The sequence below is a fragment of the Carassius gibelio genome, chromosome A21 (genome assembly GCF_023724105.1).
Source record: "Carassius gibelio isolate Cgi1373 ecotype wild population from Czech Republic chromosome A21, carGib1.2-hapl.c, whole genome shotgun sequence".
In the NCBI taxonomy this organism is placed as follows: Eukaryota; Metazoa; Chordata; class Actinopteri; order Cypriniformes; family Cyprinidae; genus Carassius; species Carassius gibelio.
In genome coordinates, this window is record NC_068391.1 from 15,834,562 (window position 1) to 15,860,005 (window position 25,444).

The 25,444-nt window shown below is 37.9% G+C and overlaps 3 protein-coding genes and 3 non-coding genes across 8 annotated transcripts in view; all 6 read right to left on the reverse strand.

Annotated features, from left to right (window-relative positions):
* Window positions 1-1,281: 1,281 nt before the first annotated feature.
* On the reverse strand, window positions 1,282-6,104 carry LOC127941658 (cysteine-rich and transmembrane domain-containing protein 1). Its single transcript, XM_052536974.1, has 3 exons — window positions 5,842-6,104; window positions 2,370-2,617; window positions 1,282-1,845 (listed from the first exon to the last, which is right to left on the reverse strand). Exons 2-3 carry the CDS (start codon window positions 2,608-2,610, stop codon window positions 1,739-1,741), a joined length of 348 nt encoding a protein of 115 aa, XP_052392934.1. The 5' UTR covers window positions 2,611-2,617; window positions 5,842-6,104; the 3' UTR covers window positions 1,282-1,738.
* Window positions 6,105-6,947: 843 nt separating this feature from the next.
* LOC127941653 (methionine adenosyltransferase 2 subunit beta) lies at window positions 6,948-14,214 on the reverse strand. Of its 3 annotated transcripts, none has more exons than XM_052536965.1 (7): window positions 14,103-14,214; window positions 8,976-9,170; window positions 8,720-8,834; window positions 8,493-8,639; window positions 8,014-8,207; window positions 7,715-7,828; window positions 6,948-7,449 (listed from the first exon to the last, which is right to left on the reverse strand). In XM_052536965.1, exons 1-7 carry the CDS (start codon window positions 14,130-14,132, stop codon window positions 7,273-7,275), a joined length of 972 nt encoding a protein of 323 aa, XP_052392925.1. In that variant the 5' UTR covers window positions 14,133-14,214; the 3' UTR covers window positions 6,948-7,272. The 3 variants fall into 3 exon arrangements, with proteins under 3 accessions (XP_052392925.1, XP_052392924.1, XP_052392923.1); XM_052536964.1 differs by lacking the exon at window positions 14,103-14,214 and adding an exon at window positions 11,773-11,902; XM_052536963.1 differs by lacking the exon at window positions 14,103-14,214 and adding an exon at window positions 11,001-11,233.
* Window positions 12,383-12,455, reverse strand: trnav-aac (transfer RNA valine (anticodon AAC)). The gene has a single exon. It is a non-coding gene; the product is annotated as a tRNA-Val (tRNA).
* A 490-nt stretch (window positions 14,215-14,704) lies between the features above and the next one.
* Window positions 14,705-14,777, reverse strand: trnav-aac (transfer RNA valine (anticodon AAC)). The gene has a single exon. It is a non-coding gene; the product is annotated as a tRNA-Val (tRNA).
* Window positions 14,778-15,629: 852 nt separating this feature from the next.
* On the reverse strand, window positions 15,630-15,702 carry trnav-cac (transfer RNA valine (anticodon CAC)). Its single transcript has one exon. It is a non-coding gene; the product is annotated as a tRNA-Val (tRNA).
* Window positions 15,703-17,224: 1,522 nt separating this feature from the next.
* LOC127941659 (collagen alpha-1(XXIII) chain) overlaps window positions 17,225-25,444 on the reverse strand; it is a 93,811-nt gene continuing 85,591 nt past the window's right edge. The window contains exons 29-30 of the mRNA XM_052536976.1: window positions 18,557-18,595; window positions 17,225-18,413 (exon numbers count right to left, since the gene is read on the reverse strand). Of these exons, the coding sequence (XP_052392936.1) occupies window positions 18,411-18,413; window positions 18,557-18,595 (42 nt within the window). The 3' untranslated portion in view covers window positions 17,225-18,410. The remainder of the gene's footprint in view (window positions 18,414-18,556; window positions 18,596-25,444) is intronic.

A 25,444-nucleotide genomic window follows, 5' to 3' on the forward strand; every position in this document is an offset into this window, starting at 1 on the left:
ACTCAAGAGTCAGCAGTGCCTTAAAATTCCAACATTGTGAACACACTGAGAACAGTGACTTTTCCTGTTATTCCCTTATCCAGAATTCTAGTTAAAATGCCAGAGAAACTAGAAGTCAATCCCACCAGTTAGGTGGAATGACAAGTCAGTTGAGAACATCAGAAAGTGGTTTGTAAAGATCTCTGTGGATGATAAGGACTGACATAAACCACAAAGTATTCTGACCTTTTGTAAACATTTCTACCAATGAATTGAAACAATAATTATTAATCATTTTGCTGTTATTTCCATGAGGTTTCAGAGTGAATGGCCAAAGATCAGACCGGCTGTAGCTGTCATTGTTGACAGTGAGTAAATGGTGAACACAGCTTTTTCTTTAAATAGCCTGTTGCAATGCAGGTGTTAAGTTTACACCCATGGGAACCGCTTCCAGTGAAGTGCTGCACACTGGTGCTGGGGGAAGGGATCACTTATCTCTCGAGATTCTTCTAAGTACATGCTGAAAAACTCAAAACAAACAAGGGATGTCGTCAATTCATAAATGCTTCTTACCAGGAACTTGAGTCTTCTTGACATTTGGCCGCTTTGTGTATTTTAACTAACAAACACCTACATAAGTAAAAAAAAAATACAAATCCAAAGCTTCAGCAATGACAAATCAACATATCTAAACCACCAAATTAACATAGTTTAATTCAGTTATCTTTATAGGTTTATTATTTATGAACATGCGTACAACAACCTATCCTAGATTGCAGTCAGTGATGATTTTTGCCTTGATTAAATGAGAGTAGACAAAAGTGTGTTGTCTGTAGTATCTGAGAGGTGGAAAACTTTAGTAGAACAAAATAAAAAGCCAGTGGGATGTGAAGACTGAAAATAATGACTTATTAATCATGCATTTGCAGCTCAGCAAACAATTCCTAAAAGGATTTCCAGTCAATGCTATCTCATTTGTAATTTTTTTTTTCTTTTTGGTCTCATATCTTGTTTAAAAAGTTCAAAATATGTGAAAATTAAATGTTCAGAGTGGAATTTTGCCAAATGCTTCACTGGGGCAATATATATATATATATATATATATATATATATATATATATATATATTGTTTTTGTTTGTAAAAATACAGCTTATCAGTTTAATATTCTGAAACTATAAATTAGTTTCCCCAAAAAGTGTAAACACTGTGGCTCTTTAGTGTTTCTTTTTTTTTTTCCCAAGTCATTATTAATTTTGGGCATCCTACACAAAAAAGCACATTTGAGAAAACAGAAAAAGTGATGACGTCTTATTTCCCATTATTTTATTTAATAGAAACAAACTTTCTCCTTGATTGACATATTAAGACAGATCAAACATTCAAGGCCATATTCGATTATCAAATCTGGTCTATAAACAGGCAAAATTGCAATGTTTGCATTCATTAATAAAGATGGCATCTGGTTTATTTTCAAAAGACAAATAATAAAAGGCATTCTGTTTAATATGCTTCTACAAATAAGAGCAATGCATGTAATCAGTCTCTCAGTGCATATCGTGCATCATTAAAGGAATAAAAACTACTGGAAATGAACGCAGTCCATGGAGTTGGACTACTGGAAATGAACGCTACAACCAAAACAGTGCTCTATTTGCTTCGCGATTACTTTTTCAGTAGTCGGACATAAATAAGGATTAAATTGTGGAGTGAAAGATCTTTCCAAATGAAGGAGGGCCTCACAGTGGTTTCTTCATTATCTTAGGTCAACATGTCCCAGAGGCAGCAGCAACACAATGCCGTCCAGCATGCAGTAAGACATGCCTGGTCCCCGGAATCCTCCCGCCTGCCCTGCTCCACAACATACACTGGAGGAAAAACACAGAGATGGAGGAAAACACTGCTCAGAAGGACAGCGCTATGAACTTCGCAAGTCTACTAGAAAGTAGATTATAAATGGCATGTCTCTAAATAATTCTCTGAGGGTCTCCACTGTGTGTGAAAGTCCTTTAGACATTTAATTTACACCTAATTCAAATCTAGCTCAATATAAATTTATAGTTTGCACAACATTTTATAACCAAGCAGGACACAGTAACTAAAAAAAATTAATTATGTAACAGCATACAGTAAAAACACACTAATCTTCTGACTTCTGTTAACCTCCTATTAAACTCGATCAAATTAAAAACAATATAATAATAATAATGCACAAGTGAAGTCATTACATGACCGTTGCAGAAACTATAAGCAACAAACATTTCCACTAACTGTTCTAGCAGTGTTTTGTGTAAATCCATTGACCTCACTGTTGCAAATGAGGATGTTTATGAGGAAGTTAAGAGTGAAACTAACAAATGTGTTCAATGTTACAAGAAATCAAGGATCTTACCAGTGTTTTTAGGAGGTTCCCCATACCCTGGGCCTTCATACTGTGGTTGTGGGTACCCCTGGTATCCCGGCTGCACCGGGTATGGCCCAGGGGGTCCAGGAGGGTAGTTTGGGTAACCAGGGTTGGGCTGGTCAGTATTGACTGGATATCCTTGGTACGGCTGTGCGGGGTATCCCTGAGGAGGGTATCCTGGAGCGGTGGGGCCAGGCCCTGTGTAGGGGGGAGGCTGCTCGTAATTCATCTGCACACTGCAATGAAAAAAATAAAAGTTATACAACATGCTTAAGACATGTGACATCAGGTGCACTTTCGGTTCTCTCATCTTTGTAAACTCTCAAAATGTATTACTCAGGAGTTATTACAAAATCTTTAAATTATTAAGAAAAAAGGGTTACACTTTATTTTAAGGTGTCCTTGTTACGGGGTAGTTATACATTTAAGTACTGAGTAATAATAATTAACTACATGTACTTCCTATATGGTTAGGGTTAGGATTAGGGTTTGGTTTAGGGTTACTTGCATGTAATTATGCATTATTCATTGTAATTATAATAGTAAGTAGATGTAATACGTGTAATAAGGACACCTTAAAATAAAGAAAAAAGTTAAAAAGTGCATTTGTCCTTTTTTGTTTGCTTGTTTTTAACAGCCTATACACGTTTCGGTAGCACTTAAGTCAATAGGTAACACCTATTAGTTGCTTATTAGCATGCATATTACTAGATTATTAGCTATGTATTAGAGCTAATTAAGAACATATTAATGCTTTACTCTACCTGACCTTATTCTACATCCCTAATCTTACCCAATACCTAAACCTAACAACTACCTTACTCACTATTAATAAGCAGAAATTTAAGAATTTATTGAGAAACATGTTGTAGTTAATAGTTAACAAGTGTTACTTATTCTAAAATGTTACCCATGATTCTAGTAGGCTTATTGCAGTTCACTAAAACTAGGCCAAACTAGCATTCATACTGTATATACAATAAAAATAGTAATATTGTAAAGGATTACAAATTAAAGTAACTGTTTTCTACTTTAATATATTTTCAAATGTAATTTATTCCTATGATGGCAACGTTGAATTTTCAGCATCATTACTCAAGTCACATGACCCTTCAGACATTCTTATTAATATCAATGTGGAACACAGTTTTACTGCTTAATATCTTTTGTGGGGAACTGTGAAATATTTCTCAGGATGAAAAAAAAATTATTTGAATAGGACATTTTAACATTATAAACATTACAGTGGGTAGAAAAATCACTCCCTTTTATATATATATATATATATATATATATAACATTTTTTTGCTTTTTGATGAACAACCTTTTGTTTTAATTACAACATTTTGTCTGTCGGTATATGTCTCTGTCTCTACTGACTTTGCACATCTAGATCTGGACAGTCTTTTTTGCAGAACTGCTCAAGTTCAATTAAACTTGATGGTGACTGTTTGATTTTCAGTGAGGTTTAATTCTGGCCATGCAAGGACATTTTCTCCTTCAACCACTGTGTGTTCAGTTTTGCGGTGTGCTTTGGGTCAATGTCATGTTGAAAGATAAACCTTTTCCCCCATTGACAACTTTCTGACAGAGGGCAGCAGATTTTATTTTGCCCATCCGTTTTTCCTTCTATCCTGACAAGTGTCTAGTCTCTTCTGTAGAGAAACACCCACGTAACAGAATATTACCACCTCCATACATTTATTTCTGTATTTCTTCTTGATGTTGAGGCCAAAGAATTGAATTTTAGTCTCATCTCCCTCAGAAGGTGCGTTTTGGCTTTTTCCTTGCAACCCTCCCATACAAGCCACATTTGTGGAGAATTTGTGATGTTGTTGTCAATTGCACACAATGACCTCTCTTTGTCATAAATTCCTGTAACTGCTTCAGAGCTGCTGTAGGCCTCTCGCTAGCCTCTCCGACCAGTTTCCTTCTGACTCTTTCTTCCAGTTTAGAGCGACGTCCTGATCCAGGGATCCTGATCCTGTTGTACCAAATACCTTCCACTTCTAAATAATAGACTAATTCAACCATTCTTTTCTTCCTTGTCAGCATCCGCAGCCATTCCACGATGTGTGTGTGTGATGCTGCTGAAGTAGAACATGCATGCCCTGTGCCTCGTTTACAAGCAGAGGAATGCACACACGTGTGTTGTGGTACTCTCGTGAATAGCGGCGGATGCTGACAAGGAAGAGAAGAAATGTTTAATAAACTCTTTATTTGTAGAGATTTAGAGAAAACAAAAATTGTAATACAGATGCAGTCTCCTTGCTCCATTAAATATGATACACTGATCTGAATCAGTGGATGCATCATATTATGTTGAGTCATAATTTCTAAATATCACCTAGTACATGTGCCAAAAACACATCTTTATATGATCAGTGAATATCAAGCCTAATGAACAGGAATATTCAGTCACCGGAAATGGCATCAGAAATGACAGATACACTTACAACGGCGATGAGTGAACTGAGAGTTTGATCTATCTGAAGTCAAACAGTGCTGTCCTGCCTCAGTGATGGTAAATTATTAACTTCATGGCTCTTAATGGAATGAGGTGGTAATGCATTGCTCAAACACAAAGACAATGCTGAATGAAATGTCTGATGCACAGTGAGCAAATCCACTTTAATAAGGCATGTTTCTCTAAAAATCATTGCTGTGAACCTGGACAATATTGTCAGATAATCAGAATTCATTACTTTATGTTTAACATCTACTTTGAAATCCCACGCATAGTTAAACAGGGACATATCCACATCTCATTCTGATCATTTAAGGGCAAATGACTAATCAAGAAGGAGCACAATGCACTCTGATAACTAGCTAGACTAAAATACGCTGACTCTGACAGAAGAGCTGAACAAATGATGGAAAGTCTCAAGTACATCTATTGTTTTTGACCAATGCATTAGCAAGCCTCGCTCTCTATGACAGTGAATGCAGTATATAGTGATACAGAAACTGCAGTAATAATGAGAATCAGGGGACTGCACTGGGTCTGATTCAGTCACAACAACAAGACGATTGTTCACCTGCTGCCAAACCAAGATCAGGATCTCATTCGCTCTAGCGAATAAATGTGCGACACATTACTAAAACAGCAGTTTACACTACAAAAAAACACAAAAAAAAACACTGGAACACTCATTAAATACGTTTGATCTTTCATGACTTACAATAACAGAACAGCGCCAGATCATCATAGAGAAAGACAAAATTATAATTGTTATTATTTATTATAATTGTTATTTATTTTTTGTGCGCCATTCTGTCCATAGGGGAGGGGCGGTAAGATCCTGAAGACCAACCCTACCTTCGGTAGTCAATGTTTGACAGGACAACCAAACAAATCTATTCGCTAGCAAAATACATTAAATAATATATAGAAATACATAATTAATTAATTAGTAAACGTATATTTTCAGAGAAAAAGAGAAAGTGTTATTGTTTTTACCTTTGAAAGAAAAACGAGGTTCTTTTCAGCGAATTGCTCTGATAATTCCTCTGTTTTATTTCAGTCTCAGTGTTGTCTTATTATTTAGTCGCTGAAGTCGGCCATAAACCGCTGAAGCTGCAACCACGAACAAAATTATGCCTCTCGGTTCAGTCGGTACGGATGCGGTGCGGTGATGTCACGTAGACAGCGGCGAACGGGCTCCCATTGGAAAGTTTCACCCGGTAATATCAGCTGACTGCTTATCCAGCACCGCGTGAAGCGCAACCCAGTGGCCCCGCCTCTTTGTGCATACGTCACCACCACACAAGAAATAACATAGTCATCTGTCACGAGGTTTGATAACACAAGTTTAAAAAAATAATGTTTAATCTTTAATATATTTTTAATGATAATATAAGATATTGTAAAATATCATACCCGAGTATCAGAAATGCTCTGATTAATCAAAAAAAATTAAACATTATTAATTATACCTTGATTACACAATGTCAATTAATAAACATGTCTTTTGACATTTTAAATACATATTACTGTAATTTTATGTAACAGGATTGACTGTTTTTAAAGTTATACAAAATAAATAAAAAACAAAATTGAGAAACTGTGTTAGAAAATGCCTTTTTTAGAGGATTATGCAATTAAAGATCTGTTAGGTTATTTGTTAGGTAAAGGGATCTTATAAAAACCAGCAGGACGAAGGGAATTTTAATAATTTCATCAATTGTGATGGTTAAATTTGAGAAGAGCAAAACAATGGACATAATTTATATTTACAGAACTTATACAAGTAATAATGAGGCAAGCTTACTGGCATACCTTTTAATCCACAGTATCTTGACCCTGTGCTTGTGGAACAAAGTAATTTCATGTTATAATAGCTACGTTATCTAAATCTACACTATCTGTTTGAAGCCTTATCTGTCCTTAAATGACACTCCTGTTACATAAATAATTTATGCAACGTTTAAAATAATTAAACTTTAATGATCAAGAGAGACAGGCTTGATTTTCTTGGTACTTCATTCATATTGCATTATTTTCTCCTCATCTGCTTTTTATTTTTTTGAAAGGAACAACTAAAAAGGGACGGCAGAAACAGAGGATATCATCAGTTCCTTTATCAAACATTCATGTCTTCAACTTGTCATTTACATAAAGTAATACATTTTAGGAAAGAAACATCAAGTACAGTCGAGGCCAGACTTATTAACCCGCAGTGCAATTCGCAGAGAAACACATAAAGGTGAAATACCTGTTGGCTATAATAAATGTATACTTGAACATCAAACAAAGCTGCTGAACTTGTGAAAAGCGTAGACCTGTTTTAATTCAGGACTGTGAAATAAGATGCATGCTTCAGTGAAATGCTAAACAATTTAAAGATTGTGGCCCTGTTTTCTTCGGGAGTTTGGGGATATAGTTGTTGCCTTAATGAAAGACAGTCTGCCTCCATCGTTTGTCATGCTGGAAGGGCCAGAGGCTGTCCCTTATGGCAGTCTTGAAAGGGGTGGGCTCCACACTCAGGCCAAGGAGCTCCAAACGTGAGCACTCTAACTGGGCGTTTTGTGGCCTTTGGGCCCCTGCTCCAGCAGGCTGCTCTGTCATCTACACACACACATACATATACCAGGTTAATGACCAAAAGTGATCAAAATGGATCATGACGAAACCAAAGTTAAGAGAAAAGATATGACTTCAAAAAATTTCTTCAACCAGAAGGCAGCATGTTTACATGAACGGACCACATTCTACATATAGCTATAACATGCATATGGTTACAGGCAAGGGTAGGGAATGCACTGCATATACAGTATGCACTGAATGACAGAGGATATATTGAGGGCATCTTTTCAGCTTTTTGTTTACTCACTGGTATTAGATGACTGCTGGGCAGGTTGAAAGCATCTGCTATTGCACAGGCAATCTCATATTTGGTCATCTGCTCTTTGGCAGAGTAATGGAAGATTCCACGGAGTGAAGAGTCCTGAGGGCAACAGAAACATGATGTACTGAAACGAGTGGTTAAGGTGATTCTGGACTTAACTATATCCAGTAGATCATACATCGTGGATCTTCTCCACAGAGACACCAGTAGTTACTTTGGTGACATTTCGTTTAATCCAGCTCTTGACCTAAACTGAGCTCGACACCCCTGCTGTAAAGGCTCACCTGAAGGGCTCTCTCAGCCATGTTCCGGCAGACACGAGCTACATCATTAGTGTAAGTGGGGAAGCGTTGCTGACAGTGGTCTATGGTGCAGCTCTCAGCTCCCTCCTGAACACGGTCCCACAACACGGTCACTGCGCTCTCTTCAACCTTCTCCACCTCTCCAAACAGAATGGGCACTCGTAGTACAGCTGCACCTGCTCAGAGCAACAGACAAACAACAGAGATTGTTTTTAAACGGAATATACATTTAATGCTCTCCTAATAATATACAGTAGTAGGCTTACCTCTATAAATGACAGACAATAAAGCCTACTGTATCTTATTTGATCTGCAAATATTTAAGGCCTCTAAATTAACAAAATGATCAAAACTTTGCTGAAAAAACATGTTTAACACAATTTACTGATTTCTTTTTTTTTTTACCGATGTTGCCCAGCCCTGCTTAAGATCCTTTCAGATGTGGTTGAAAAACATCATACCTGGGCAGTGTCTGAGAATCTCCCTTTCGCCTTCTAGCTTGGACTTCCCATACAAATTCAAAGGATTGGGAGCATCGTTTTCTCCATAGGGAGGATTACGTCCATCAAAAACGTAATCTGTGCTGATGTAGATGAGGAAGATACCACCTGTGGGAAAGGATTATGAACTTTACTGTGCAAATGTGCATTTTTAACTATATAGAATACAGATTTGTCACACTACTAACCTGCTTCTTTGGCCAGAGAAGCACAAGCATGCACATTCAGGTTCATGGCTGCTTCAGTATGACGCTCCACCACATCTGGCCTCCTCTCAGCAGCACAGTGCACAATAACATGAGGCTGACATTCACAAAACAAAGAAATTACTTATGACACATCAAACATGTACCTTGTGAATAAATATTGCAAATAATAATAATAAATGTGATATTGGTAGAAGAATAGTAGTGGGTGATCTTACTGGTTAGGGTAATGAGTTACCTGAAACCCCTGAATGGCCCCTCGCACTGCGTCTTCATCCAGGAGATTACACTTCAGGAAATAAGGCCGGGCACGGTTGTACCCCGACCCCAAAGCATCCCAGTCATTGTTCTTGAACTCTTTGTAAACAGCACGGCCCAGTAGACCCGTGGCGCCAGTCACAAGCACACGCCGGTATGGAGTGTACACTTCATCCTAAATGACAGAACCAAGTACATTTACCCTAAAAGTATGCATACACAGCTATGTTTTGCACATTTTCATTTTAAGATGTCAGATGTTCAATAAACATTTAGATAATATTTTTAAGATGTTTATGGCTTAGAATGTATGTGAAACTACTTTGTTTATTAGATGTTTGTAGTAGACAGATTATTTCCAGATGAAGCAATCTGGGTGAGTGGCATGTTTATTAATTTATAACTGTTGGACAAATCCATTAATGCAACACGTTTCACAACACTTATGTTCCTTGTATCTGTTGGATGTTTGTAGTAGACAACATATGCAATCGGGGTGTTTAGCATGTTTTTTAATACTCGATTCTTGGAAAAGTTAATAAATTGGATGCATTTTATAACGCATGCGATTGTTGAGTCTATGAGATGGTTTGATTTATTTATATATTTTAAATCCTTGATAGAACGATATCAAGTCAGAGATGTGATTGACAGACTAAGAACCAATGAGAGTCGTCCCTCACAGACTCTGGACAAGCCCCTACAACATCATTCGCAGTTGATATCAATTCGCGGGATCTAATGACGACTGAAGGAAAAAAACAGTGTCGATGAGTAACGTTTTTTGTGTGCCCACACTGCAAACAGCAAAACAATCGAAGATAGGTAAGATATTACAACGTTCTTGAGAAGTTGAGAAGTATCTATCGTCGTGTACGAGCTGTATTAGTGAAGTTAAAGTTTAGTGGAGTTTAAGTGGAGTTCGTGATACTAGACGACAATTTACCTCAGATGTTGGATAGTCACTTATTTCAGTGTGTGAGGTAACTTATAAAGACATTGTCTTTGTAATTGAAATAAGCCATGTTGGTTGTTATTGTAAGAAGGAATTCCACTTTTTGGACCAAGAACTGGACGCATACATTAGTGTATTTATATTTGTATGACGATACAGAAATTGCCTTGGAACGTTACATTACATTGGTGTTAAACTAGCATCATTTTCAGCCTCATGCATGCAAACGCCCCTAGCCTTTCACAACCAGCTTACTTTAACCCTCTAAATAATAATAATAATAATAATAATAATAAATTTGCAGACGCTTGAAACCTGCAGCCTCACAAGCCCACACTCGAAATATCTCGATGCTGAAGCTGCTGCGCTCAGGTGTTTATTTAATAAGCCGCTGAAGCGTCACCCTCAGGACATTTTGTGAATTTTTGGTTGTAGAAAGTTCTCTCATTATATATGCTCACAGTCTATTTACACACGTTATTGGCATAGATGATATATTTGCTCTTGACAGACATGCATTTTTAATTACATTTTAATTATTTAAGCTGAATTTGAACAGATGCAGTTTGGTTTTCCATTGTTTTATATCTGCACATTTAGAGTTTAATACTGAAACCACTCATCTATAATATAGATAAGTGAATTCAACTCTAAATCAACTTACTTACATGGGACTTACCACCAGATGGCTTAAATGGCACTGTACACATCATCACCACACATCAGTTTTTATATCCCAAAAATGAAAAATATCGTAATGAGCATTATCTGTAAAAAAATTTCAGGTAACGCTAATATTCATTATAGTTTTTAAAGTGCTGGTAACCAATTAAAATTCCAAAAAACCAATTATTCAGTTGCGTTTATTTGCTCGCTACTGAATCTTAACTATGCTATAACAATAACACGATTTGTATTTCTTTTTGTGTTAAACAAGAAAGTTATACAGTACGTGTCGCCTTGGATTATAAGGTATTCATTTTAATTAAAGTAGCTTTTGGCTTATATACCATGGAGGTGCATCTTTAGAAAAGGATCAAACGGTCTTACCTGAACAAGCTCAACGTGCCCGGGTTTAAAATGTATCTGAAGCTCTTTATCTCTGATACTCATTTCAGTGTGGCTACAGTTATCATATCCTGGAGGAGAGACCTCTATTTCTAATGCTCCACTCAATCCTTAAACCCTTTTGGAACGGCTGGCTCGTGCTGTCAAATTAGGCCCACGTCCGGTTTGATCTATAGAGCATACGCACGCAAGGCTGACACCTGTTTATGTTCTGGAGATTCGTGAATCTCTATGCCATCCGTGTAGCGTAAACAGCAGCTTTTTTTCAAAACAAAGAAAGGTGTTCTAGCGCATCATAGCTGCGCACTTTTGCGCAGTCCATATGCAGCTGAGATTCGCGTTAGTAGCCGTTTCATCCACAAAGTCTTGCGGTATCTAAGACTATCGTCAATATCACATTGCGGCATATTCGCAAATGAATATGTATACGAATGACAAAATAGTGAAACACTCTATAGGAGTAAAACTTGAAAACAGATTAACGGCAGAAGAAGAACTAGTTCCTCGAAACAGACCGAAGTCCGCCGATACAAAGCTAATGTTTCCAAACAGCTTGAAATCGTACAAATTTCGTAATCACTCAGAAACGCAGATTTCTATAAAGTGAACGACGTTTTAATAAACCATCTACCAAAGAATGGATTTAACTGTTTTAATAGCTTTGTACAGAGATCCAGCTTAACATTTCTAAAGAACAAACATTAAAGGCTACATTAAACCACACAAATGCAATTTAAATCCGTTTAAAATGTACCTGATCGTCCCCGTAGTTAAAACCAGGCATATTTGGAATATATGCAGGTGTAGTGTGAAGCCTTTAGCATGAAAATGTTATTTCAAGTCCTTGTTCTGCAGCTACAATAGTGATTTCAGTATAAAAGTCCTAGTCTGTTTTTGTATAGAAGTCCCAACTTTTTATTTTCTATTTGTTTACTTATTATTTATTTTAGTAGAAGATCTGGTTTTATTGGAGTTAAATTAAGTAATAAACAAAAAAATAATATTAACAACACTATTTAACCCCCCCCCCCCCCCCCATCTTTTAGTTTTTAGATTTTTGCTTTTTTTTTAGGGATAGGATGGGATTAGCAGTAGCAATTTTATTTTTATTTATTTATTTTTACTTGTTGACATTATATTTGTATGTTTAAAATGTTTCTAATCTGGTTTTTCTTAGTAGGGAAAAAGGTTGTTTCCGCTCTTTTTTTTTTTTTTTTTTTTTGCTTTTTTCAGGGATCGGGTGGGGAAGGGTTAGCAAGCTTTGTCTTTGTTCTTTATTTTTTCACTGGTTGACATTTATATTTGTATGTTAAAATATTTCTAATCTGTCTATTTAACTGGTCTTTCTTAGGTAGGGAAAAGGCTGTTTCCGCCCGGTTTCGAACCGGGGACCTTTCGCGTGTTAGGCGAACGTGATAACCACTACACTACGGAAACCACATGCAAGGACTCATGGGTAATATGTTTTTTTTTTTTTTTTTGTGTGTGTGTGTTTTTTTTTTCCTGTCCAACCACCCTACATTACACTAGATTGTGATAGACTTATTCTGACCCAGGCTGCATTTATTTGATCAAAAATATATAATATAATAAAAAGAGTCATATTTTGTGATATTAACCCTATTTGAATATATTTTACAATATAATTTATTCCCATGATTCAAAGCTGTAGTTTTTTAGCAGCCAGTACTCCAGTCTTCGATGTGACATGATCCTTCAGAAATCATTCTAATGAATTCAAAATAAGTCTTTTACACCAGTCATTACACCTGACATCTGAGCCGCTGAAGATGTAGTAGATTACCATTGTTTTTGAAGGGAATTCACCCTCAAAATGCTAAAAATGCATTAATGTTCACCCTAATCATTTGTGATACAGCTTCACTTACCGATGTGAATAAAATGATTTTTATGAATCTTTGCAATTCCTACTAATAACATGCTGTTAGAAAGTTTCGCGGTTAAATGCGGTTATAGTACGCGGTCTCACATATAGGGCTCGCATTAGCATTTAACGCAACATGCAAAAAAATGGTTAATTTCTGTAGAGCTGTTTTTGACCATAAAAGTTTCGTTTTTTTTATACTACCATTTGAGAAATTTTAACCAACATATGTTATAGAATTTTCATTAAGACCCGAAGGGGGTCATATCAACTTGTGGAAAATGGCCATCCTATGACCCCTTTAAGAGACTTAGGTACAAACATATAAAAATATTAATGTTTTAAAAGTTTTGACTGGTATTTTACTGTTTAATGTATCAGTAAAGGTAGGCAGTAAAACAAAACGTTAGGTAGAACACTTAAGGATGATTTAGTAAGCCACTGATTTAATTAGATTAATATTTTCTGCATTTATAAAACATCCATTCTACTAGGAATTTTAACACACTAAGGCCATAAAGATACTTTACACTTGAACGAAAATTACAATATTTGGCTATAACTCTTATCAGTAGTGTTTTATTACTGTGGCAGTAACAGACCTCAGTACTCAAGGGGGCGGTAGAGTTCAAAGAGTTGTTCTTGATATGATTTTATTCAAGATGTGGTGTTATTAACGTTGTATAAACATTTAAAATTCAACTAACTTGTTTATCAAATCTGACACATTTGGCAGCACAACACATTACACTGATTTGTCTAGCTTGAAACATTTGCATTGTTGTATTTGAATGTTAAATCTTTCTCTTCAAAAAACTGCTGTAATTAAACATTTCCACAAAGTCTTGCGGTGTCTAAGACTATCGTCAATATCACATTGCGGCATAGTGAAACACTCTATAGGAGTAAAACTTGAAAACAGATTAATGGCAGAATAAGAACTAGTTCCTCGAAACAGACCGAAGTCCGCCGATACAAAGCTAATGTTTCCAAACAGCTTGAAATCGTACAAATTTCGTAATCACTCAGAAACGCAGATTTCTATAAAGTGAACGACGTTTTAATAAACCATTTACCAAAGAATGGATTTAACTGTTTTAATAGCTTTGTACAGAGATCCAGCTTAACATTTCTAAAGAACAAACATTAAAGGCTACATTAAACCACACAAATGCAATTTAAATCCGTTTAAAATGTACCTGATCGTCCCCGTAGTTAAAACCAGGCATATTTGGAATATATGCAGGTGTAGTGTGAAGCCTTTAGCATGAAAATGTTATTTCAAGTCCTTGTTCTGCAGCTACAATAGTGTAAATCAGTAGAAAAGTCCTAGTCCGTGTTTGTATAGAAGTCCCAACTTTTTATTTTCTATTTGTTTACTAATTGTTTTTTTTAGTAGAAGATCTGGTTTTATCGGAGTTAAATTAAGTAATAAACAAAAAAATTATATTTACAACACTATTCAAACCCCATACCCCCCCCCCCCCCTCCCATTTTTTGTTTTTTTGCTTTTTTTTAAGGGATAGGATGGGAAGCAGTAGCAATTTTATTTATTTATTTTTACTGGTTGACATTATATTTGTATGTTTAAAATGTTTGTAATCTGTGTATTTAACTGGTTTTTCTTAGGAGGGAAAAAGGTTGTTTCCAGCTTTTTTTTTTGTTGTTGCTTTTTTCAGGGAACGGGTGGGGAAGGGTTTAGCAAGGTTTATCTTTGTTCTTTTTTTTTACTGGTTGACATTTATATTTGTATGTTTCTAATCTGTCTATTTAACTGGTCTTTCTTAGGTGGAAAAAAAGTTGTTTCCGCCCGGTTTCGAACCGGGGACCTTTCGCGTGTTAGGCGAACGTGATAACCACTACACTACGGAAACCTCATGCAAGGACTCATGGGTAATAGGTTTTTTTTTAGTCTTTTTTTCCTGTCCAACCACCCTACATAACACTAGATTGTGATAGACTTATTCTGACCAAGGCTGCATTTATTTGATAAAAAATATCATATTTTGTGATATTAACCCTATTTGAATATATTTTACAATATAATTTATTCCTGATTCAAAACTGTAGTTTCAGCATCCAGTACTCCAGTCTTCGATGTGACATGATCCTTCAGAAATCATTCTAATGAATTCAAAATAAGTCTTTTACACCAGTCATTACACCTGACATCTGAGCCGCTGAAGATGTAGTAGATTACCATTGTTTTTGAAGGGAATTCACCCTTAAAATGCTAAAAATGCATTAATGTTCACCCTAATCATTTGTGATACAGTTTCACTTACAGCGATGTGAATAAAATTATTTTAATGAATCTTTGCAATTCCTACTAATAACATGCTGTTAGCAAGTTTCGCGGTTAAATGCGGTTATAGTACGCGGTCTCACATATAGGGCTCGCATTAGCATTTAAGGCAACATGCCAAAAAAAATTTAATTTCTGTAGAGCTGTTTTTGACCATAAAAGTTTCGTTTTTTTATACTACCATTTGAGAAATTTTAACCAACGTATGTTATAGAATTTTCACCCGAAGGAGTCATATCAACTTGTGGAAAATGGCCAATCCGATGACCCCTTTAAGAGACTTAAGTACAAACATATAAAAATATTAATGTTTTAAAACTTTTGACAGGTATTTTACTTTTTAATGTATTAGTAAAGGTAGGCAGTAAAACAAAACGTTAGGTAGAACACTTAAGGATGTTTTAGTGCAAGAAAAAATAGTTGTTTCCGCCCGGTTTCGAACCGGGGACCTTTCGCGTGTGAGGCGAACGTGATAACCACTACACTACGGAAACTACATGTTCAAGGTGCTGTGCATATTACCATATATGCATATGATACATGTATGACAACAGTAAATAATTGACTTGTATTTTGAAGTGTATTATAACTACACATGGAGTAATAGTCAGGGAACTACTAACCTTTTCCACTGGTGGCACTTGCGCTACTAACTTTTTCAGTTACTGGCACAAAACATGATTTGGTCGCACAAATTATTTATAGGAAGCCGCTCTGGACAATAATGAAACTGTATTGCATACAGATGTGCTTTTTATTTTACTTGCCATCTTTTAAACCACATGCCGCCTTGTTTTATTTCTTACAGTACACACAGTGCATTGCTCCGTCTTGTAGCTGGGGTTAGAAGGGCCCTGGTGCAGGTTGTCCAGTGGGGCCCTATCTGAAATTGTTTAATTTGTACTGTATGTTCATTCTATTTATTTATGTGTGCTATTTACCCAATGGTTACGTTTTTTAAGTTTGTAGGTGTCCAGAGACTAATTTAAAATAGCACGGCATAGTCTATACTGTAAAATAAAAATACAGTCAAACCAAAATGTATTCAGACACCTTCAACATTTCTCACATTACCACAGTTTATTTGCTATAGTTTAGAAATTGGTAATAAAATATGACAAGAACTCAAGAGTTAAACTGTGTCAGAACAAATTCATCTTGATAATGTCAGATAACTTTCATAGAAAGATATGTAATGGAATCAAACAAAACGTCAGACAGCTGTCAGTATGACAATATTTACACAAATATCCATACTTTGTTGAACAGTTACCAAGCAAGCAATGCTTAATTTTGTTCAGTTTGTGGTGTGAAAAGGTTGCATTAGCAATTAAAGAAAGAAACACTAAAGAAAAACATGGTCAGGTCCCTAATAAAATATATATATTTTAAAATCAATTTCACTGGTAGTCTACCAGTTTGTTCATTCAGGTTCAGGAGGACGCGAACGTCCTGAAGGAGAGCTGGATTCAGTGTTGTTGTCTGTGAGACGCGGCTCTCTCATGCACACCGAACACAGAGCGCGAGTAACCAGCTACTCAGTTCAGCTTTCCCGCATCTTTGAATGCTTTATACTCTTTTGAATGTTTAAATGGGCAAGCGAAGTTGATATGTTAAATGATCAAAGCATGTTATAAAATGTATTCTTAAAACACACATTTCTGTTTTAATAAATTATCATATTAAATCATAGCCTAACACAAAAGTAGATACAAAAATAATCAGTGATACATTTGCGACCCCATAAAAATTTGGGTCGCAATGGCGTTTCAAAAGGTCGGATATGCGACCATTTTGGTCGCAGTGTAGTACCCTGTTAGTAGTAAGCCACTGATTTAATTTGATTAATATTTTCTACATTTATAAAACATCCATTCTACTAGGAATTTTAACACACTAAGGCCATAAAGATACTTTACACTTGTAGAATATTTGGCTATAACTCTTATCAGTAGTGTTTTATTACTGTGGCAGTAACAGACCTCAGTACTCAAGGGGGCGGTAGAGTTCAAAGAGTTGTTCTTGATATGATTTTATTCAAGATGTGGTGTTATTAAGGTAGTATAAACATTTCAAATTCAACTAACTTGTTTATCAAATCTGACACATTTGGCAGCACAACACATTACACTGATTTGTATAGCTTGAAACATTTGCATTGTTGTATTTGAATGTTAAATATTTCTCTTAAAAAAAAACTGCTTTAATTAAATATTTCCATCTTTTACAAAATTAAAAAAAAAACAGTGAGGGGGAAAACAACAACATAAAACACAGTGCATGGTATTCAGACAATAAATCATACAAGCCTTTAAATGTAAAAAATATAAATTTTATTTACACAAACTTTGTATAATGCTCATTGAGGATGCAGACAACCTCACAAAAACAATGAATAAAAGACCAAAGTTGTTTGAGTTTATGAGGGATCTTATAAAAAAATAGACTTACAATGACAACTTTACATGATATCAGTTATTTTACTTTTTTCCACCTCTCCACTGGTGTATTACAGTGAGAAATGGAACAAAAGACAGTAAGCTGTTTCCTGTTGACCAAGTGTAAAGAGCTTCCCAAGTACAGATTTGTCCATATGTACACCAGTACAAATCCAGTGCAACGTCCACATTGCGTTTCTCCCTGTAGTACAGGTGAGCCCTTCCGTTAGAGCCCTTCTGGCAAAGCATACTCCCTCCATATATCCCATTCAGTGTCATTTAGGGATGAGATGGGTGCTTGGCTTTGTCCCCCTCCCCTGAAGCTTCTTCTTTTAATAGAAAAAATTTAGCAAAGAATGGATGGGGTCGGTTGTTTCAAATGAAGCCCGGGACAGTAAGACAGCCATTGAAGAATTGATCATTTGGAGACACATTGGCCAGGGTGTTAAAAAGTTCAGGGTTATGTTCTCTTCTTTAGAACTAGAGCAGCATTCTCTGTGCATCCACAAGCATTGAGTTCATGTATCTCATGTATGTATATTATCAGTACAGTCTCAGTACCTATGATGCTCGCTTCATTGCTTTTCTACACTTGTTATTGTGGCAGTGGAGAGCCTCTCTTTTGTTAATGCAGCGATACAGATATTATTTTTAAAAGGGCTCCCATATAAAAACCCAATTTATTAAATAAGTTGGGAGAAAAAGCTCATTTTACTTGCAAAATATATATCAATATGTACAAACTCCATGCTCCACGTTAGTCATTACTGCAAAAAAAAAGCAATAGGAGAAAACTGTTAGATGACACAAAAAGGAAGCGGTCACTGCAGTCATAATGCAAAATCCTCATTATTATGGTGGGGAAACTAGTAGGACTCATAGCTTTTTCACATCACATATATAACTATACCTTATGCCAGCATCCTGGTATGGGCAGCCCATCACGGCCCTACAAATAAAGAGAAGGAAATCAATGATTTCCAACAGCTCTTACTGATGAAGTAGGGAGGAATGCGGTGATCACACATGAAACCTGCCACCAATGATTGTGTGAGACTAAAGGAAGCACTCTAAAGCCCAAAGTATACTTCGTTTTTTTTTTTGTCCAGTGTTGTGCTCTATTTTCTCCAAAATGTATTACCCATACAAATATATTTTTCTAACTAAATTTTTTAAACTAAATTTGCAGCTGTCTCATAACTCTCTCAAACAAAGCTTTTGCCAATGCTGGTATCTGCTGTTGCTGCAGTCTCCAGTAATTTGTTATTGTTGTTCCATCTCTTTAATTTAGCTTTCACTGTGAAACAACGGCCCAACTGATTAGTGCAAAACAAATTGTGTATGTTTAAAAACCGAAGTATATATTGGACTTTACCCACAGAGGAACACCTCTGGCAGTAAATACCAACAGCACATATTCACAATGTCACACTAACTACAGCTCAGATGAACAAGATCACAATGCCAGGTGGGTATTATTATTTATTTCATGTGACCTATAATCTCATAGGGCAAGGCATAGATTCAGTGCACTTATATTGTAGTTAGAATTAGAGATTTTATGTTTTCTGGATGGTCAACTAGTCCACTGTACATTATGGAAGCATATGGGTAGCATTATTCAATTTGGGATGTAATATGCAAAATGACAATGCAATATGTAAAATGGCAATGCATTTCTGTATTTACATTTTCATTTTCCAATACATTTGTGCAACGTTTGGTGCAAAATTAAAATGAAAATTAAATAACATAAGTTTAATTTGCCATTTCATACACCAGTTTTAACATGTAAAATGAATATTAATTTTAACGCTTTATAAGTTGCAAAATTAAAATGAAAATGTATTATGGAAATGATTAGGGAAATGATTACGGAAACACCTTCAAGCAAAAACTGTGGCAAAATGATCATTTAAATGCTATTTTTCTTAAATGCATTAACACTCACAGTCAAGACACTTACGATTGCATTTTCATTTAATGACACGCAATGAATGTAGCAAAATTCAAAGTGCACATTGAAAATGCATTCCGAGCCGATCACATCTCCGCCCCCTCCCGCCCTGTCAATCACTGCGTGAACAAGGCAGGGCTTACAGAAGGTCAAGAGACTCAAGTGAGAGAAAATGGACAAGACAGTTGGCCCGTGTACATTTTGATCATTTCGGTTTATGGCTTCAATATTTCATTCGCACTTGTGGGCGGAGCTGAAACGCTGCTTTCATCTGATTGGTCGAATCGCTCCACTTTCAGCTTGGTCTTTTTATTGTTTCAGGCAGAATAAGAGTCAGTGCGAGTGAAGCAGTGTAATGTCTGAAACCACCACTCACTGTTAATTAGCGAAATATTTGAATCAAATGTAGCTGGGCACATAATTTGTGCTGCTGAGACCTGCAAGAGACCCCATTAAATTATTGTATGAATATTGTCCCACTGATAAATACAGTGCAAATAGTTCTGTCTCCTTGGATAACGGTGAAGTGGAAATAAATATAGTTAAATTTATGAAATTAAATTAAATAGGATTTTTTGGAAAGGTAAGTCTGGCCAAGCAACACGAGTCAGACGAGTCTGAAGATCTGAGCTGAATTGGATGAAACATTTAAGTTCTAGCCTGTATCAATTACTCTCATAATAAATAATAATAATAATGTTAACTGTATTTTTCGGTATAAGTTGCATCAGTCCAAAAATACGTCATGACGAGGAAAAAAAACATATATAAGTCGCACTGGACTATAAGTCGCATTTATTCAGGACCAAGAGAAAACATCACCATCTACAGCCGCGAGAGGGCGCTCTGGGGTAGGTTACAGGAGCACTGAGCAGCATGAGCACTGAGCAGCATAGAGCTAATTTTACTATTTTTATTTAGAAATTTAACTATATTATTTTTTACAATTATTTATTAATGTCACACACACACATACCTAGTGCCTTATGACTAAAAAGATGAGAGTGGTAAATGTTACAGACATGGAACTGTTCAGTCTATTATTGATTTTTATTTCCACTTCACTTTTATCCAAAGAGAGAGAACTATTTGCACTGTATTTATCAGTGGGACAATATTCATACAATACTACAACCTAGAAATAATTTGCAGGTCTCAACAGCACGAATTATGTAACCAGCTACATCTGATTCAAATATTACGCTAATGAACAGTGAGCGGTGGTTTCAGACATTACAGTGCTTCACTCGCACTGACTCTTATTCTGCCTGAAAGAATAAAAAGACAGAGCTGAAGGCGGAGTGATTCGACCAATCAGATGAAAGCAGCGTTTCAGCTCCGCCCACAAGTGCGAATGAAATATTGAAGCCATAAACCGAAATGATCAAAACGTACACGGGCCAACTGTCTTGTCCATTTTCTCTCACTCGAGTCTCTTGACCTTCTGTAAGCCCGCCTTGTTCAAGCAGTGATTGACAGGGCGGGAGGGGGCGGAGATGTGATCGGCTCGGAATGCATTTTCAATGTGCACTTTGAATTTTGCTACATTCATTGCGGGTCATTGAATGAAAATGCAATCGTAAGTGTCTTGACTGTGAGTGTTAATGCATTTAAGAAAAATAGCATTTAAATGATCATTTTGCCACAGTTTTTGCTTGAACATGTTAGACATGTCTAATAATTTCTGTAATACATTTTCATTTAAATTTTGCAACTTATAAAGCGTTAAAATTAATATTCATTTTACATAATAAAACTGGTGTAGGAAATTGCAAATGAAAATTATGTAATTTAATTTTCATTTTCATTTTGCACCAAACGTTGCACAAATGTATTGGAAAATGTAAATGTAAATACAGAAATGCATTGCCATTTTACATATTACATTGTCATTTTGCATATTACATCCCAAATTGAATAATGCTACCCATATGCTTCCATAGTACATGAACCAACAAGTTAGTGATTAGTGAGACTGAAAAATATGGATTATTATTTTTCTTTCTTGTCTTAATTTCTCCTGATCTCAACATAATAATTGCTGTTTTCTCGTTAACATGACTATCATGATATTTTTGTATCTTCCTGTTATTGTAGTAACAAATGCAACTTTCACAAGCATCTGATCGACAGATAAACTGCGCATTAATGTTGTGAATATTTCAGCAAAAAGTTTGCTTTATTTAATAATATTGTCTACACTAAATAAATAAATATAGGCTTCTCACTTAATGAAATTATACAAATTATATTAAAATACCCCAGACAACATAGCTCCCAGGATTATTCGGGTACTCAAACCTCTCCACCACAATAAGGTGACAGTTCAAGGAGAGGTCTATATGCTCCTGGTAGGGTTTCCCAAGGCCAACAGGTCCTTGGTGACGGGCCAGACTAAGAACAGTTCACAAACCCCTTATGTCAAAATTTAAATCAAGGACTGTGACGTCGCCCGGCATGGCGCAGTCGGGGCCCCACCCTGGAGCCAGGCCTGGGGTTGGGGCTCGTATGCGAGCTCCTGGTGGCCGGGCCTTCCCCCATGGGGTCTGGGCGCGCTCAGCCCGAAGGAGTGATGTGGGGCCGCCCTCCTGTGGGCTCACCACCTGCAGGAGGGAGCGTAAGGGGCCGGTACATAGTGGATCAGGCGACAGTCGTAGGTGAGACCCCCGAAGACCCGATCTCTGGACATGGAATCTGGCTTTAGGGACGTGGAATGTCACCTCGTTGGCGGGGAAGGAGCCTGAGCTTGTGCGGGAGGTCGAGAGGTACCGACTAGAGATAGTCGGGCACACCTCTACGCACAGCTTAGGCTCTTGAACCCCACTTCTTAAGAGAGGCTGGACTCTCTACCACTCTGGAGTTGCCCATGGTGAGAGGTGGAGGGCTGTGTGGAGTGGGTTTGCTAATAGTCCCCCAGCTCAGCCGCCATGTGTTGGAGTTCACCCCGGTGAACGAGAGGGTCGCTTCCCTGCGCCTTCGAGTCGGGGATAGGTCTCTCACTGTCGTTTGTGCCTACGGGCCGACCGGCATTGCGGACTACCCGGCCCTCTTGGAGTCTCTGGGAGGGGTGCTGGAAAATGCTCCGACTGGAGACTCCGTCGTTCTACTGGGGGACTTCGACGCTCATGTGGGCAGTGACAGTGACACCTAGAGGGGCGTGATTGGGAGGAACGGCCCCCCTGACCTGAACCAGAGCGGTGTTCTGTTATTGGATTTCTGTGCTAACCTCGGTTTGTCCCTAACAAACACCATGTTCTCCCCCTCCATTGTCGCTGCGGCTGCTCGGAGCTGTGGCCGTAATGTTGAGGCGGCAATCCCCGAACCCCGTGGTGGACACCGGAAGTAAGGGATGTTGTCAAGCTGAAGAAGGAGTCCTATCGGGCCTGGATGGCTTGTGGGACTCCAGAGGCAGCTGACAGGTCAAGCGGACTGAGGAGGAGCACTCGTCCATCACCCGGGCTGAAGTCATCGAGGTAGTTAAAAAGCTCCTCCGTGGCAAGGCACCGGGGGTGGATGAGATCTGCCCCGAGTACCTCAAGTCTCTGGATGTTGTGGGGCTGTCTTGGCTGACACGCCTCTGCAACATCGCATGGCGGTTGGGGACAGTACCTCTGGACTGGCAGACTGGGGTGGTGGTCCCTCTTTTCATAAAGGGGTACCGGAGAGTGTGTTCCAACTATAGGGGGATCACACTTCTCAGCCTCCCTGGGAAAGTCTATGCCAGGGTAATGGAGAGGAGAATTCGGCCGATAGTGGAACCTTGGATTCAGGAGGAACAGTGTGGTTTTCGTCCCGGTCATGGAACACTGGACCAGCTCTATACCCTTTCCAGGGTGCTGGAGGGATCATGGGAGTTTGCCCAACCAGTCCACATGTGTTTTGTGGATTTGGAGAAGGCATTCGACTGTGTTCCTCGCGACAACCTGTGGAGGGTGCTCCGGGAGTATGGGGTCGGCGGCTCCCTACTTAGGGCTGTTCGGTCTCCATACGACCGGAGCAAGAGCTTGGTTCACATTGCCGGCAGTAAGTCAGACCTGTTCCCGGTGCATGTTGGACTCTGGCAGAGCTGCCCTTTGTCACCGGTTCTGTTCATAATTTTTATGAACAGAATTTCTAGGTGCAGCCAAGGGCTGGAGAGTGTCCAGTTTGGGGACCATTCGATTTCGTCACTGCTTTTTGCGGATGATGTTGTCGTGTTGGCCTCCTCAGACCGGGACCTTCAGCGTGCACTGGGACGGTTTGCATCCAAGTGTGAATCGGCTGGGATGAGAATCAGCACCTCCAAGTCCGAGGCCATGGTTCTCAGTCGGAAAAGGTGGATTGCCCACTTCAGGTTGGTGGAGAGTTCCTGCCTCAAGTGGAGGAGTTCAGGTATCTTGGGGTCTTGTTCACGAGTGAGGGAAGGATGGAACGTGAGATTGACAGACGGATCGGTGCAGCTTCTGCAGTAATGCGGTCGCTGTACCGATCTGTCGTGGTGAAGAAGGAGCTGACTGTAAGGCAAAGCTCTCGATTTACCAGTCAATCTATGTTCCTACTCTCACCTATGGTATGAGCTGTGGGTCATGACCGAAAGGACAAGATCCCGGATACAGGCAGCCGAAATGAGCTTTCTCCGTCGGGTGGCTGGGCGCTCCCTTAGAGATAGGGTGAGAAGCTCGGTCACTCGGAAGGAGCTCAGAGTAGAGCCGTTGCTCCTCCACATCGAGAGGAGCCAGCTGAGGTGGCTCGGGCATCTATTACGGATGCCTCCTGGACGCCTTCCCAGGGAGGTGTTCCAGGCACGTCTCACCGGGAGGAGGCCCTGGGGAAGACCTAGGACACGCTGGAGGGACTATGTCTCCCAGCTGGCCTTGGAACGCCTCGGGGTCCCCCCGGAAGAGCTGGAAAAAGTGGCTAGGGAGAGGGAAGCCTGGGCGTCTCTGCTTAGACTGTTGCCCCCGCGACCAGGCCCTGGATAAGCGGAAGATGATGGATGGATGGATATTAAAATACAATCTTTTTTTAAATCGAGTACTCTAATGGAATCACCTATTGTGAGTCTGAGTTAATTATATAATGTTCATCTGGGAGCAATGTGCACCATTCAGATTTATAAGGTAAATCATTTACAAACTTCCACCAACACAGTAGAATACATAATCTTTCCAAATATGCTAAATGTTTTGTTCAATAAAACAATGTGATTACTTGCTTTTGATATTTTATTTGAACCAATTGTTATTCCTACTATGTAATTTAAGTCATTTTAAAGTCTATTGTTCACCTAGGTCTATTTTTATTACCACAGAAAATATCAGATTACTCAGTTAATCATCAGAATAATCGACTGATAACTTGATTACCAAAATAATCGTTAGTGACAGCCCTATTATGAATACAATTAATATAACTATTAGTATTTATATATTTTATGTCATAATTCAGGTTTTAGGTTTGCAACTTAACGAAACCAACAAGTGTGTGGGGAAAAAAAACTCCAGCACCACTTGTTGTAGCCTCTTTCTTGGTTCATCATGTGATTGGTGAATATCAGACCACCTACATTTTTTTTTTTTTTTTTTTTACTCTGACTGGTTGATTGCAAGTTTGAATCTTGTAAAAAGTAACTTGTGAATTTCAAAGTAGAAAAGTGTGGTTTGTTTAGTGTTTTTAAAATAAAAACAATTGAGAATAAAATTGTAATGTTAGGGTTTAGTCAATGTTATGACAACATGGTTGACAAGATGCTTCCTTAACACTTGTCAGTTGCCAATTTTGAAAATATGCAGTTTGTCTCTGATTAGAATTAATTTGTGTATGGGGCAAAACTTTGCATTGATAGAAATGATAGAAATCTCT

Excerpts from the sequence above, each read along its gene's own strand:
- LOC127941658 (XM_052536974.1), bottom strand. The coding sequence starts at position 2,610 with ATGAATTACGAGCAGCCTCCCCCCTACACAGGGCCTGGCCCCACCGCT. Across the intron at positions 1,846-2,369 it reads GGAACCTCCTAAAAACACTG|TGTATGTTGTGGAGCAGGGC; the intron begins GTAAGATCCTTG and ends TTTTTCCTCCAG.
- LOC127941653 (XM_052536963.1), bottom strand. The coding sequence starts at position 11,063 with ATGAGTATCAGAGATAAAGAGCTTCAGATACATTTTAAACCCGGGCAC. Across the intron at positions 9,171-11,000 it reads GGCACGTTGAGCTTGTTCAG|GATGAAGTGTACACTCCATA; the intron begins GTAAGACCGTTT and ends TCTGTCATTTAG. Across the intron at positions 8,835-8,975 it reads GGGCCATTCAGGGGTTTCAG|CCTCATGTTATTGTGCACTG; the intron begins GTAACTCATTAC and ends TGTGAATGTCAG.